This window comes from Cucurbita moschata, unplaced genomic scaffold (genome assembly GCF_002738365.1).
Source record: "Cucurbita moschata cultivar Rifu unplaced genomic scaffold, Cmos_1.0 Cmo_Scf00011, whole genome shotgun sequence".
Taxonomy (NCBI): Eukaryota; Viridiplantae; Streptophyta; class Magnoliopsida; order Cucurbitales; family Cucurbitaceae; genus Cucurbita; species Cucurbita moschata.
The window spans coordinates 4,702,699-4,717,395 of NW_019268527.1; the positions used below are offsets into that span (position 1 = coordinate 4,702,699).

A 14,697-nucleotide genomic window follows, 5' to 3' on the forward strand; every position below is an offset into this window, starting at 1 on the left:
CCAGAATTAAAGAATAAAAGAGAACTTACCTGAGAAAGATGGCAAAATACTAGACCAGATAGTCAAATTGAAATAGACCAAAGTAGTTCATCTTTATAGACCAAGCAAGCATATCACATAATAAGCAAATTATACAGCAAATTGGTTTTCTTCCCAGGCACAATTCATGCAAACAAGCCACTCGACTATCTTTTTTTTGTTCGCCTACAACCATTTCTGTGGCTAATCAGCAGTCCAACTCTGTTCCACAATCTCACGTACTCTCCTGTTGTACTCACGCTTGTTCTCACTAAACATCCTAGCAGCTTCAGAATTAGCAGGAGAGTTTGGATTCGGGTCGCACAGCAACGACTACAACAAAAAACATGGTAGTGTGTTGGCAAATCAATGGAAAAGTACGAGCATACCATATAACTTATTGAATTCCTCAAGTCAGCAGTCCAATACAATCAATACTATCACATTCTCCATAATACACCAAATAAACCGGCAGATAATTCATCGTCTCCATGCCTACTTTCGTTTGTCCCTTTTCTAGGTGGGCAGTCGTTTTCCCCTCTTCTAGGTGGGCAGTATTATACTTATTGCGTTGAACATTATTGATCATATAATTATTATAAAAATTTAGATTAGACAATGGCTACATTTCTGACGTGGGCCGAATTCCAATCAGATTATTAGACAAAATAATTCTAGTTCTTAAAACTTGATCCTAAGTATTAAAAACAAATCAAAAGTCAAGACAATCAAAATTAATGCCACAAATTCAGAGATCAAGAACAAGAACTAAAAGAATGTGGGCTTTTATGGCCTGGGTCAGTGGGGAGGGCAGGTTTACAACTAACTGCTCGTTCACACAGACAGTTCCATAAATATGTTATGATAGGCATCCAGGGGACACATGAACCATATGCATTCTACTTCTAGGATAGGGCATAGAACAGGAGCAGTAAAAGGTTTCTTTAAAAGATTATGATTACAAGCTTTTCATTTGTACCCATAAAATGAAAACGAGCAATAAATCATATAGCAATAAATAGTTTCAGCCTTTACATTTATTAGGGCCAAATAGATTAGGTACCTGAATAGAGGTGAGTATAGCAGCTACATCATAGATTGGGCTCCACTGATTTTGCAGAATGTCCAAACAAATGCTTCCATCAGCATAAACTGAAGGTCATACGAAACGCCAAACAAGGGGGGAAAATGTAGTTTTAGCAACATTTACAAGAAAACTAAAAACAAAATTGACACAACTGTGTAAACAAAATGTAGCTGGACAAAAAACCTAAAGGAGAACTACGACTCTTCTTGAACCTAGTGCCAAATGAAAATTAGAGAAAACCCTCAAACTGACCCAGAATGAATCAAATAAAGAATGAACTGTTTGTAGAGGGTAAGTTCCTGGTGATCTTACTATTAGGGTGGAACATTCTTGACACAAAGCGTACCGTCGGTGGCTTATTTGGATAATCCTCCGTGAACTGAAGAGTCAGCTTAAACGTACCTGGTCAACTCAAAAGATGGGTAGCTAAAATTATAATTCCTAAACTACAAGTTGACAAATAAAAAAATATTAAAGGAAATACCAAAATCAGATGCAGAATTGAATGAAACTTTCAGAAAATTAAACAAGATTGTAACATGGTCCTCCAGAATGCATTCCCATAACTTGCGCCAGGAGAGATGAAAGCAACTTGACATTTTGAATTCAAAGTCCACGGAAACCATAATCAGAATGAAAGCTCTAATTGTCTTGAGTTTTAAACCAGAAAATATAACACACATCCCATATCCAAATGGCGGAAAAAGCTTAAAAAGAAGACCATGATCATGAAATAAACAACTTCATGCAAATCAGAACAGATAATTTTAAAATTGAAAAATTAATATTACTTTACTACGCTCATATGCATATAAAACTGAGATAAGTAAAAATAGTGTTACTTATTTGAGTGGAAATGCGTCATCAGTAGTTATAGTTTTGAACAGAAAAACAAAATGAAATCATCAAGCATGAAAAAAGTAAGTCACTTAGACCCAGAAAGGAAGAAATTGAGAATACCTCCATCCCAAGGTGTATCATCAGGCCTGCAAAAGCCGACAAAAAAAATATGTAAGAGACCATAGCATCGGTTAGTCCAGAAGCAATCGTGCAAGAGTTTTAAAAAGAAAAAAATGTCAAGGTCATAATTTATTTTCCCAGCTTACCCAAATATAACGGCATTCCATAGCATGATATTATTGTCTTGAGGAGCACCACTGATGCCCGCAGGCGGATCTTGCTGCAACCTCTTGAAGTCTCTCATCAGTCTCTTCCTTGCAGAAGTAGACATCCTCACCGGCTGAAAAAAAATCAAAATTCAAACATCAAAAAGTATGCTATATCCAAACATCAAAAAGTACGGTTGAAGCAGGATACAACAGATCAAAATTCAACCAAGTGAAAATCGATAAAGAACGTGAAACAATCAAATGAGGAGGATGGGCCCCTATCTTCAATGATATCACCCTAACGGACAATGAACCACTTCAAGGACGTTTCCTTTCAGTAAATTAAAATTGCAGGTTTGAAACGAAAGTCCAGAACTTACGTCGACATGGAGCAAAAGGATGGAGACGGAAGCAATACCATTTAATTCCAGTCAGAACAATCAAGTACGCAAAGAAACATCCTCATGCACATAATTTAATCCGGAAAACTAACTACCCGGACTTAACCAAGCTAAAACGCTAGCTCGTTGCACGTCAATAAATCCTTTCCCTAACCCTCGCCGTAAACAAAACCCCTAGATCTCCGTCCAAAACTGCCAGTCAGACAAGCAGGTTCCCATTTCCCAACAAATTACCGCCAACAAGCCTTTAACACCTCAGTAAGGGTACATGTACATCCACGTCGAAAACAAAGGCCAGTAACACAACGTTGATCGACGAATCGGAGCAAAAATTAACAAAGCGACGAAAAAAACACAAGAATTCAAACAATTAAGCTGATCGAAATCCCTTACCCTTAACCTAGCGCGGCGAGAACTTCAGGCGATCCCGATAGGTCCAGAAACGAAATGAAAGAAAAATCCCGAGTTTTAGGAGTAGTCGACAAGAGATTTTCACCGGCGACCGTAACACGATAGGAGGAAGAAGGAGCGAAATAGAAATCCCAAATTCTGCTTATCAATGAATTGAAAGGAAAATTCACAAAATAAATAAATAAACAAATAAATTATAGCCACGTGGCAAGCTGAGGTAATTTTGTGCGTTATTTTTATTTGCTATTTGACCGGCATTTTAGCGCGCACCTTAACAAGACGCCGCCTTGGCCTCCCATGATTCAATATCATATTGTTTAGCTTAAGATATATATATATATACATATATATTTCTTTTTTTTTTTTTTTTACTAAATGCTTTTTTTATTATTGATAATAAATAAATTGTTAAATTATAAAAAGTAATACTCTTAAACTCACTAGAAAAATTATATCTTAATTATAAAAAGTCTTCCTTTATCTTTTATATAAATTCTTGACGTAAGTGAGGTTAAACTATGTCTGAGTAATCGAAAAAATTACAGTAGCAAATGGAACCAGTGTCACCATTACAGGAAATAGAAAATGTATTCGTTTTTCAAACTCTTACACTAAAAATACATCATACACGCCCCAAACTATCAATATAATCTCATTTTTCGAGACGGACAATTGGACTTGCTAAAAGAACTGAGAGCTAAGGAACTGAACGACCTATACTACTTGTTTACCTCTAAACGACCTTAGGTTGCATAATATTTTTAAAAGTAAATTTTCATATTTATTTTTATGGAAGAAAAAATTTGGAAATGTTTTAATTTCATTGGTGTTCGTAATTTTTACGCAATGTGTCGCTTTCTGTCATCCGCTTTCCTAGCATCCTATCTCATGATGAGTCAGTTGAATTTGTTTTTTCGTCGCTTTAAATTTTCAACAGATATTTATTTCTTGTGCGATAAAAGTGATTTATTTTGACGATATGAATGAACGCCCCACTGGGCCACTGGCTTCTGTCTTTTCTGCTTCTTCGAATCTTTCACATATTGGATTTGATACGCAGTCTCTGTCATACATTGAAATTGAGAAGGACGGAGGCTGAAGAAATTGCCGTCGGCATTGCCATGGGGAATGCCGACAGCCTTCTCTTGCCGTCGGCAATGCCATGCGGGGAGCACAGGCTGCACGAGTCCAAAAGACCATCCTTTTTAGACTCTTGCCGTCGGCATTGCCATGTTCTAGCACAAGGCTATTTAAGTTTCCTATACTCAGTTTATCTCGATCTTTTACTTGAGAAAGATGCAAAAACCAGAGCAGATAAAATTGAAATAGACTAAGGTAGTGTTCATCTTATAAACCAAGCAAGTATTTCACATAATACGCAAGTTAAGCAACAAATCGGTTTTCTTCCCAGGTGTACTAATCATGCACACAAGCAACTCGACTCGACGACTATGTTTTCTGTTTGCCGACAACCATTTTGTTGCTAATCGGCAGTCCAGCTCTGTTCCACGATTTCGCGTACTCTCCTGTTGTACTCACGCTTATTCTCGCTAAACATCCTAGCAGCTTCAGAATTAGCAGGGGAGTTTGGATTCGGGTCGCACAGCAACGACTGCAAAGAAGAACATATATGGTATTATATCATGAAAGGAGGGAGAGAAAAGAAAGCCAGACGTTTAAGCATGGTCCTAAATAATTTTATACGTTTCATTTATATTCTTAACCTTTAAATGGTTTCGGAACAACCCTTTTGTCCCTTCTAAAATCAGAAAGCATGGCACTGACTTGTAATAACATATGTACGCATGGGCATAGATGGTTTCAATTTTATCCTTGTACTTGGGGTAAGTTTTAATTACTTGATCTTATCATTTCACAAATCTCATTTTAACCCTTATAAGGACCTGTTCATTAGCTTCCCCATCAAAATGAAAATAGAAATATGGCAGGGCAGTGAATGAAAAAGATCAAATGGTCTAAATCGTAAAAAAAATGTTGTTCGAGGGGGAAACAAATTTAGGGTTGAGATCAATCAAAAGGTATGGGGGAAATAAAATTTTCAAAAGATAAGCAAACCATGAAGGGAAAGCGAGATTTGGGGCTCCCCACACAACTAATTGATGAGAATTAAGATCAGGGCATGAACAAAGAGGGAAGCGACAAACAAAGAATCCCAATACAACCAAACCCAAGGACCACTAAAGCTCAATAAATTTCTTTCTTGGAGGATAAAATTGTCTTCCTCCATCAATCAATCATTTGCATGGTGCACTTGGTTTCCGACGCATGTTTTACACCACCCAAACTCCCACCATTTTTCTCTCATAAACATACTCTCCTCGTGAAGCTCTCTTTGGACTCTATTCTCTTTCAATTTTTCTAGTGTGTGGCTTTCCACAATTAATGAGATTGTTATTTTTACCAAGGTAGGACCTTTTCCACAATGAGTGACTTCCTCATGTAAATAACATCGTTTCAACTGAAATTTTAACTCTAAAATCTACTTGCCACCATGTCCTTTTTTCATGTTCATTTTTAACCCAAAAAAAAAAAAAAAAAAAAAAGAAGCAAGGAAGCTAAAGAGTTGAAGGGCAAAAATGTAACTTTCACAATGATAGGGACATAATTGAAACCTGTCATAAAATTGAAGGATACTATGTTTACTTCAATATCATTTTTTCAAGAAAAGAAGGCGAGTGAATCTAACGTGTCATATGTCACTAATTCAGGATCAAGGACAAGAACTAAAAGGATGGGGATTCTATAGCATGGGTCAGCAGGGAATACAGGTTTATGACTAACTGCATGCTCCCCAGCTAATTTCATAGATATGGTACGATAAGCATCCTGAGGACACATGAACCTTGTGCATTGTACAACTAAAGTAGGGCACAGTACAGAAAATGACAAGTTTCTTTTAAGACAATGATTACATGCTTTTCATCACATACAAAGACAAAAGGAGGCTATTTATCATAAAGAAAGAAAATTTACAGCCTTGATATACACCGATGCAAAATTGATTAGGTGGTACCTGAATAGAGGTGAGTATAGCTGCTACATCATAGATTGGGCTCCACTGATTTTGCAGAATGTCCAAACAAATGCTTCCATCGGCATAAACTGAAGGTGATTGCAAAAGCCAAATGAGCACAAAAGGCTCAGCAACATGTACAGAAAACATTTACTTTTTTGTTTTACAGGATAGTCATACTCTATCTCTCTTGCTTTACACTCATTTAAATCATCCGCCTATGTCCAAGCCAAACATGCTATACATATCAAACATAGTGCACAGGATTCATACAGGTTTGATGAAGCAGACACACCAGTGTTAATAGATGGTCTTTCTTTCCCATTTTAAATTTCTTAGCAAGTCAAAATTAACTAGGCACATCAGCATACACAATGAGAAACATTGTGTTGAAAAAAGAAAGTAGGTAAAAAAACTAACAGTAGAACCAGTCATCATCTTGAAACCAGTGCCAACGGTAATTACAAAAAGCACTCAATTGACCAAGAACGAATCACATAAAGTATAAGATGTTTTTAAAGACACATTCCATGAGATTGTGAACTTACTGTTAGGGTGGAACATTCTAGAGACAAAACGGACTGTCGGTGGCTTATTTGGATAATCCTCAGTGAACTGAAGGGTCAGTTTAAACGTACCTGGTCAACTCAAATAAATGGCAACAAAATTATAAATCATAAACTACACAAGAAGTTACAAATAAATATACTTAAGAAAAGAAAAAACTACCAAAATCGAATACAGAATTAATTGAAATTTTCAGAAAATCAAACAAGATGCTGATATCCGTCAATATAACCACACGTTTAGAAAAGAACAGAAGAATGCATGGATCCCATCCTTCAAGTTACATCTCCATAACTCGCACCATGAGAGATGAAAGCAACTCCGACATTATGAATTTCAAGTTCTAAGGTGACAGTAATCAGAATTTTAGCAAGTTTTAATTATTCTCGAATTTTCAATCTATAGAGGACTTGATCCTAATAACAAAACTGTTGTCTTCTAAATAAGTCATTTAGACTCAGAAATTCAGAATACCTCCATCCCAAGGTGTATCATCTGGTCTGCAAAAGCCAACGAAAAAACATGTAAAATACCATATCATCAGTGAGTAACAGAAGCAATGGTGGATATGTATAAAATCATACCCAAATATAACAGCATTCCATAGCATGATATTATTGTCTTGGGGAGCACCACTGATGCCGGCAGGTGGGTCTTGTTGCAACCTCCTGAAGTCTCTCATCAGTCTCTTCCTCGCAGGAGTAGACATCCTCACCGGCTGAAAGTAAATCAAAACAATTTAAACTTGACTTTCTTAAACGCCCACATGGCCAATGCAGACAAATGATTGATCTCAGTCCAAACATGAAAAGATACCATTCGAAGATACAAAATGTCAAAATTCAACCAAGTGAAAATTCGATAAAGAGCAAGAAACAAGATGAATCAGATGAGAAGGGAGCGCCTCCATCTTCCACGATATCACCATAGCGACCAAAGAAAAATGGACCACTTCAATTGATGATACCGCTTAATTTCACTTATAGAACATAATTCAATCAAGAAAATTAACTACTGCCTATTGCAACCCCGCGTCTTAGCCAACCTAAAAGGCCAACCCGTTGCACATGAATATATCCAGTCCCGTACCCTCGCCTTAATCAAAACCCCTAGATCTCTGTCCTAAACAGCCAGTCAGACAAGAAGATTACATCACCTAACAAATTAGGGCGAAACAAGTCTTTAACACCACAGTATGTACACATGTACATCCACCCGAAAACCACGTCAATTACGTCCGAAACAAAGATCAGTAACACGACGGTGATCTACCAATCCAAACCAAAATCAACAAGATGGCCAAGTAAGACAATAACTCAAAAAAAAAAAAAATGATCGAAATACCTTACCGGTAACCTAACGCAGCGAGAGCCCTCGCTGATCTCGATTGATTTAGAAACTAAATCAAATAAAAATCCGATCTCAATGCTCTTCCGGTCTAACGAGAGGGACTGGTCGATGAGAGACTTCTCCGGTGGCCAAAACACGATCAAAGTCGGAAAGAGCGCAAAGAAAATCCAGAATATTGCTTATATTATTGCATTTATAACACAAACAAACAAAAAAATGAATTATATATATAAATATCCATTTTATCGGGAGAAAGAGTGAGAATATTTTTTTTAGATAAACGCTATATTTTCGGTCTCACCTAAATCTCCACTCCATTTTATTTAAATATATTTTCAACTTACATTTATTTATTTATTTATTTATATATTATATTATATTATATTATATTATATTATATAGTTAATTTTAAAATTCTAATAGTTAAATTAAAAAATATGCTTTAAATTTTTTTAACAGTTAAAAATTATACTATAACTTATACACATTATTGTAGACCTGTATAATAACACTAAAATGGGTCGACTTATCAAATATATTTATTTTCTTTTTCTTTTTTGGAAGTGAATAATAATATTAATTAGATTTTTTTTTTCATTGGCTACCGTATTTGTTACGCAAATATCCTTTTCTAGAATATTCTTATTTCTTTCGATTTTTGAATATCGAATTTTATATTTATTTATCTTATTTTTTATATTGGGTTGAAAATTATGCTATCTGAAAACAAAAACTATAACCTATTTTAAAATAAATAATCTATCTATAAAATATTTTAAATTTTAGAAAATTTCAATAATATCTTAAATTTTTTAAAAAAGGATATATCTTTCATTTCCTTGAAATTTTATTATAATAGATATTATATTTGAAAAATACTCCTAAAATTTTAAAAATATTTCATCTTTAAAGAAAAACTTAACCGCTTGAGCTCATTAAATATTGTCTGCTTTTAGACCATTATATATAGTTATCAACTTCTCGATTTTAAAACGTATCTGTAAGGGAGAAGTTTCCCTCTCCAATATCTCACCATCCTTATTCAATACTTCTTCACAATCCTTATTCAATACTTCTTTCCTTCTCACAATCGGCCAGTATCTTACTAGCATATTGCTCGATGTCTAGCTCTAATACCATTTGTAACACCCCAAACCCACATTTTAAAACCATTTGTAACACCCCGAACACAAATTTTAAGCATCCACTAGAGAGAGGTTTTCACACCCTTATAAGAAATGTTTCATTCCCCTCTCCAACCGATATGAGATTGACAATCCACCTCTCTTAAGGACCCAACTTTCTCGTTCGCACCCCGCTCAATGCATGACTTTGATACCATATGTAACGAGCCAAAAACACATAGGTTAATTAAGGAGAATAAGAATCACTAAAATCTCTAAAATCTCATAGGTTAAGAATCACTAAAATGGTTAAGAATCACTAAAATCTCGACACATTTTGAACTATTACAATGGTTAAGAATCACTAAAATCTCATAGGTTAATAGTTAATTAAGGAGAATAAGAATCACTAAAATCTCGACACATTTTGAACAAATAAACCAAAAACAAAATCTAAAACACATCTCAAGAAACCAAAAGCAAAATCATATGACCCATTTTGAAGAAACCAAAAGTAAAATCATAAGACACATTTTTTGAAGAAACCAAAAGTAAAATCATAAGACACATTTTTTGAAGAAACCAAAAGTAAAATCATAAGAACTCGACAGGACCATACAAGATCGATTATTTCTACCACACTTTGACGTTGAACCAAAATTTACAGCTATCTTTTTCGAGAAAACTTATAGTTGCGACTCATTCAACATTTCTTCAGCAGAGAATCCAAAGTGGTTGATTAGGTAGTTGGGTGGTTCAAAAATGAAGCAGGAGATCACATCCCTTAGGGTGATAACCCCGACAACTTCCTCATCACCAGCTACCACATAGATCCTGTGGACCGACTTGGAAGCAAGACTATTAATAACAGAGCCAAGAGTTGATTCAAGTCTGCATGTAAATGGTGGGGCAAGTCTTCCAACATCTTCGGGCAACGTAACAACTATTTTGATGAAATCCATGACAGTAAGCTTCCTGAAACCCAACACAAAAAAACATAAAAGATTAAAATAGACTATCTAAAGTTCATCGCTACACTATCCATTCCGAGTATGTTTCTTAGAGCATTTCGTGAATGAAACGTAATTCAACGTGCATAACGTTGAAAATTGTTGGGAGAGGAGTCTCACATCGACTAATTAAGAGAATGTCTCTCCATTGGTATGAGACTTTTAGAGGAAACCAAAAGCAAAGTCGCGAGAACTTTGAGCGCTCAAAGTGGACAATATCATATCATTGTGGAGGTTCATAATTCTTAACATGATATCAGAGTCTTACCCTTCACTTAGTCATGTCAATAGAATCCTTAAATGTCCCAAGAGGTTGTAAGACTCGAAGGTGAAGTCAACAGCGACTCAAGTGTCGAACAAATGGTGCACTTTGTTCGAGGGCTCTAGAGAAGGAGTTGAACCTCGATTAAGGGGAAGTTGTTTGAAAGTTCCATAAACGCCATGTTGGGAGAGGAGTCCCATATTGGCTAATTAAAGGGTTGATCATGGATTTATAAGTAAAGAACACTATTTCTATTGATATGAGGCCTTTGGGGAAACTAAAAGCAAAGCCATAAGTGGGTAATATCATACCATTGTGAAGGTTCGTGATTCCTAACACATCATTTTGTCTGTTATCCTACCTGAAATTGGAGAAAAGTTCAGGTGTAAGCAGCAAATATCTTATGTCTCTTATACTTATATTTCCCACAATCCGTTTCCTTGGTCCCTCGACGACTGGAAGGCCCCCAATATGATTATCTCTCATTTTCTTGAAAGCTTCCAGTATCAACTCTTCGCTTTGGATGCTAATAACCTGACCAAAATAACAAAGAACAGTTAAAGTTGAACAAAAAAAAAAGAACATTACAAAACCCAAATCAGCAAGCCACTACAAATACTTGCGTCGTGACATGACATGAAAGGAAGTCCCAAATCAGAAATGGGTCTCGCAGCTATACAGTCGAACCAGTCCCTTCCTCTACACCTTTCAAGACCCTGAACTATTGCAGATTGAGTTATGTAATTCTTGAGGCCAGGTTTTCCTGATTCAATGACAGGAACATTCCTCAATCTATATTTTGAGAGTAGCAGTAAGATACACAACATGGAATTGTTTTGGGTCACCGGAAGAAATGGAACCCAGCGGTAGGATTTCAATATTAACTCGACCTGGAATATCAAAGTGTCAATGGCTAATCAATACCAAGACTTTGTGTGGCGTAGTCTAAGAGCTTACAGTTGTTGATTTGAACGGTTCTTCTTGCAGTAGGACTTTGTAAAAGTCATCTCCTAAACAATCAGCAGCCGTGGGAGCATCCTTACCGATCCCTTTGTCAACAGCAACTCCACCAGCCACAGCAGCTCCCACCGCTGCTGCAGCTATCCCTGCAACTGCAACGGGGCCTGTGGCACCTAATGCCATCGCTCCAATAGCACCAACTGCCCCTGCACCAACTCCAACAGCCGTGGCTGAACCAGCGGATAAAACAGCCGCGGCAAGTTCTGCACTCTCCAACACCCACAAGATAATCGCCGAATAATCTACAATCCCTAGGTACCTATCTCTCCAACTCATATCTTCTCTTGCATTTGGATTCGTTACAGGAGCTGATAAAATTTTGCATTCAGATAGAATCTTCACAGCATCAGCAATAGTTGTGTCTGCTGGAATCTCAATAACTACAAACAACCAATCTTTGATTCATAAATATATGTTCTAAGTTCTGAAATTGTAAAAATCGTTGGCATTCATTATTACCTTTGCCTCCTGGAACTCCAGAAAACGATGAAACTGGGATCCTGGAAAACGCATGATTGAGCGTCTCCTGTAAGGGTTTCGGAAGTTTCTTCGTGGATTGAATGCGCTCAAAGTAAGATTCACAGTTTGACAATGCAGAATACCTAACCACCATTTCTTGTGCCATATCTCGCGATTGAAATGTGCTTAGAAAACCATATTATGCTTACCTCAAAGGATGTTCTTCGATCGGTTCTTAAGATTTGTTGTGCTTTATCAGCTGAGTTTCAGGAATCAGATCGGAAAGCTTCTCGGTCAATAAACAAACATGTTGTTCGAGGATTTATCGCAAATACCTCAACTTCTGGGCACGTGTATGGATATGTCTCCTTCAAACGCCACTTACCATTTCCAGTATTGAGGTGGGCAACACCTGGCCAGCGCCTCTCCATCTCTTTTCTGTAATCATGGTGGTTTACACTCCAACTAACCCGAACTCTCTTAGAAATGTTAATAGAACTCAACCCAACTATTATAATTCGGGTTGGATTGGTCCTACTTATCGGGTCGGAATTGAGTTGGTCAGGATTGTTGGGTTGGGACATTATTTTTAAAGTATTTTAAATTAAAAAAATTTAAACCAATAATTTTAAAATGGTAAATTAATAAAAATACGCTTTTTTATTTCACTTTTTTTTTTTTTAATTTTCAACCATTTAAAAAAGAGCTTTAACTAAAAAAACAAAGGAATAATTAATAATTGGTTTAAAAAATATATCAAACTTACCTTAAAAAAAAAACATATTTATACTTTTAAATCTTAAAAACAGTTTTATTTTTTTATTCTTATAAAAAGTTTAAATATATTCTTAGTCAACTATCACGTTTTAAAATATTCATAAATTTTAAAAAATAATATTAAAAAAATAATATTAAAATATTGTCCATATAATTTAAATTTTAATTAATATTTTTTAAATTGCAAAATGAAAAAATTTAAAGGTATTTTTTAAATGGTTTATATATTATCATTAATCAATTTTATTTTTATCCATAAATAATTTTTTTACATTTAAGCATCTAATAATAATAGATATTTATAATGATGTATTACATACATAACATACATGCATATACATACGTCCATACATCCATCAACTTGTTAATAACCCTTGACATTGACTTAGGCGGTTTTGTACGATCAAACGTCGTCGTTCGGTGACAATTTGGATTTATTTATTTATTATTATTACAAAAAAGAAAAATCATCGCCTGCCAGTTATAGTAAAAGTTAAACACGGCATTCCGGATATCTATTCTGGACTTATTCTGTCCTTCTCCGAGCCCCCAATTCTCCGCTCTAGGGTTTCCGAACACCACTATGGCTATGCATACTGGAATAGGGGTTTCGAAGATCCTGATTCTTGTTGGAGCTGGTATCTTACATTACTTCTCATCTCCAAATTTATACTATTGTGCAGTTCATATGATCTAAACCCAATTTTCTATCATGCTATTGTGTTTGTTTTTACAGGCTACACTAGTACGATCTTGCTTAAGAATGGTAAATTGTCGGATGTGTTGGGTGAACTTCAGGTGTGGATCTTTCTTATTTTGGTTCTTTTTCTGTTCATATTTAGTTTCTATGGTGCGTGGCACTTGGACGTTTTTAGCAGAGTTCTAAGATGTTGTTCAATTTTTATCTAATTTCCGACGAAACGTTCGTGACGGGTGTTTTCGAACTGTTATTGGATCATTTATTTATGATGGACTTCAGTATTTCACTTCCTGGAATATTGTTGCAACGATATAGCTTCCGTGAAAAATTGGGTCTTTCGTAAATTTACCTCAATCAAGTTCAAGTGATAACTAGGCTCATCAAACTGTTGTTAACATTGTTTTGTTTCCGTATGATTGACTGCATTTTCTGTTGTTGCGCGTACAGTCCTTGGTGAAGGGCTTAGAGAAGTCTGGGGAACATTCGGAAGGTGATTCTGACTATGCTGATGCCATTGCTGCTCAGGTACTGATTAAAAATATGCTCTTTTAATGTGGCACTGGCCGATGGTTTTTTACTTGGTTAGTTGAACTCCTAATTGACAATCATGTAGGTGCGTCGATTAGCTATGGAGGTTCGACAGCTCTCCTCTTCACGTCAAATTACTATTCTCAATGGAAGCTCTGGAAGTATTGGCAAGTCCCGGTTTATTCTAAATCAATTCATTGGAAATTTGCTTAATATATGACGTTTGATGATGTGCCAATAACTGGATCTTCGCATCAAATGAATTTGTTTTTGTGGCGTAGACTAACTTTATTTATCATTTTTACAGGTAGTTTATCATCTCTCGTAGTTCCAGCTGCTACTTTGGGTGCTTTGGGATATGGATACATGTGGTGGAAGGTAAAGTTAGATTCTTTTTCAGGCATTCCAATGTACTTAATATGCCCAAAATTTAACGGGTCGTGTATCTTCTTTCTTTCTAGACGTTTGTATCAATAAGTAATTCTCTTTCTAGCCTTGATTTTTAAAAGGTATTTTATTTAACTTGTTAAAAAACGTGCTCCATATTATTTCACATTGGTTGTTTTGTCGTTACTTTTTTTTTTTTCATAATTCATATCTTGTTTATTCTTTCTGTTTGAGCAGGGATTTTCATTCTCAGACCTTATGTATGTTACAAAGCGCAATATGGCTAATGCTGTCTCAAACTTAACTAAACATCTGGAGCATGTATCGGAGGCCCTTGCTGTAAGTCTGCTCTAGTATGCTCTTCAGCTTTGTTATATTTAGAGGGGAAAAAAGCATAGATATGGCTCATGTCGTAGTGTTATTTTATTTTATCTTTTTTTTTTTTTTTTTTTT

At 35.7% G+C, this 14,697-nt stretch overlaps 4 protein-coding genes across 6 annotated transcripts in view; 1 reads left to right on the forward strand and 3 right to left on the reverse strand.

The window, feature by feature from the left end:
* Positions 1-62: 62 nt before the first annotated feature.
* Positions 63-3,199, reverse strand: LOC111449635 (ubiquitin-conjugating enzyme E2 2-like). Its single transcript, XM_023089616.1, has 6 exons — positions 3,009-3,199; positions 2,212-2,345; positions 2,066-2,091; positions 1,418-1,507; positions 1,082-1,170; positions 63-351 (listed from the first exon to the last, which is right to left on the reverse strand). The coding sequence occupies exons 2-6, from the start codon at positions 2,334-2,336 to the stop codon at positions 223-225; spliced, it is 459 nt and encodes a 152-aa protein (XP_022945384.1). The 5' UTR covers positions 2,337-2,345; positions 3,009-3,199; the 3' UTR covers positions 63-222.
* A 1,124-nt stretch (positions 3,200-4,323) lies between these two features.
* Positions 4,324-8,197, reverse strand: LOC111449634 (ubiquitin-conjugating enzyme E2 2). 3 transcript variants are annotated; one of them, XM_023089613.1, is made up of 6 exons: positions 7,977-8,197; positions 7,212-7,345; positions 7,102-7,127; positions 6,609-6,698; positions 6,061-6,149; positions 4,324-4,638 (listed from the first exon to the last, which is right to left on the reverse strand). In XM_023089613.1, exons 2-6 carry the CDS (start codon positions 7,334-7,336, stop codon positions 4,510-4,512), a joined length of 459 nt encoding a protein of 152 aa, XP_022945381.1. In that variant the 5' UTR covers positions 7,337-7,345; positions 7,977-8,197; the 3' UTR covers positions 4,324-4,509. The 3 variants fall into 3 exon arrangements, with proteins under 3 accessions (XP_022945381.1, XP_022945382.1, XP_022945383.1); XM_023089614.1 differs by having other exon boundaries at positions 7,972-8,173; XM_023089615.1 differs by lacking the exon at positions 7,977-8,197 and adding an exon at positions 7,784-7,808.
* A 1,482-nt stretch (positions 8,198-9,679) lies between these two features.
* Positions 9,680-12,299, reverse strand: LOC111449631 (SNF1-related protein kinase regulatory subunit gamma-1-like). Its single transcript, XM_023089611.1, has 5 exons — positions 11,853-12,299; positions 11,331-11,773; positions 10,997-11,263; positions 10,735-10,907; positions 9,680-10,076 (listed from the first exon to the last, which is right to left on the reverse strand). Exons 1-5 carry the CDS (start codon positions 12,016-12,018, stop codon positions 9,788-9,790), a joined length of 1,338 nt encoding a protein of 445 aa, XP_022945379.1. The 5' UTR covers positions 12,019-12,299; the 3' UTR covers positions 9,680-9,787.
* Positions 12,300-13,110: 811 nt separating this feature from the next.
* Positions 13,111-14,697, forward strand: part of LOC111449632 — a 5,372-nt gene continuing 3,785 nt past the window's right edge. The window contains exons 1-6 of the mRNA XM_023089612.1: positions 13,111-13,267; positions 13,366-13,427; positions 13,777-13,854; positions 13,943-14,024; positions 14,165-14,235; positions 14,482-14,583. Of these exons, the coding sequence (XP_022945380.1) occupies positions 13,213-13,267; positions 13,366-13,427; positions 13,777-13,854; positions 13,943-14,024; positions 14,165-14,235; positions 14,482-14,583 (450 nt within the window). The 5' untranslated portion in view covers positions 13,111-13,212. The remainder of the gene's footprint in view (positions 13,268-13,365; positions 13,428-13,776; positions 13,855-13,942; positions 14,025-14,164; positions 14,236-14,481; positions 14,584-14,697) is intronic.

Excerpts from the sequence above, each read along its gene's own strand:
- LOC111449631 (XM_023089611.1), bottom strand. The coding sequence starts at position 12,018 with ATGGCACAAGAAATGGTGGTTAGGTATTCTGCATTGTCAAACTGTGAA. Across the intron at positions 10,908-10,996 it reads CTTTCATGTCATGTCACGAC|GTTATTAGCATCCAAAGCGA; the intron begins GCAAGTATTTGT and ends TATTTTGGTCAG. Across the intron at positions 10,077-10,734 it reads GAACTTTTCTCCAATTTCAG|GAAGCTTACTGTCATGGATT; the intron begins GTAGGATAACAG and ends GTTGGGTTTCAG.
- LOC111449635 (XM_023089616.1), bottom strand. The coding sequence starts at position 2,336 with ATGTCTACTTCTGCAAGGAAGAGACTGATGAGAGACTTCAAGAGGTTG. Across the intron at positions 2,092-2,211 it reads TGGAATGCCGTTATATTTGG|GCCTGATGATACACCTTGGG; the intron begins GTAAGCTGGGAA and ends CGGCTTTTGCAG. Across the intron at positions 352-1,081 it reads CTATACTCACCTCTATTCAG|TCGTTGCTGTGCGACCCGAA; the intron begins GTACCTAATCTA and ends TTTTTGTTGTAG.
- LOC111449634 (XM_023089613.1), bottom strand. The coding sequence starts at position 7,336 with ATGTCTACTCCTGCGAGGAAGAGACTGATGAGAGACTTCAGGAGGTTG. Across the intron at positions 7,128-7,211 it reads TGGAATGCTGTTATATTTGG|ACCAGATGATACACCTTGGG; the intron begins GTATGATTTTAT and ends TGGCTTTTGCAG. Across the intron at positions 4,639-6,060 it reads CTATACTCACCTCTATTCAG|TCGTTGCTGTGCGACCCGAA; the intron begins GTACCACCTAAT and ends TCTTCTTTGCAG.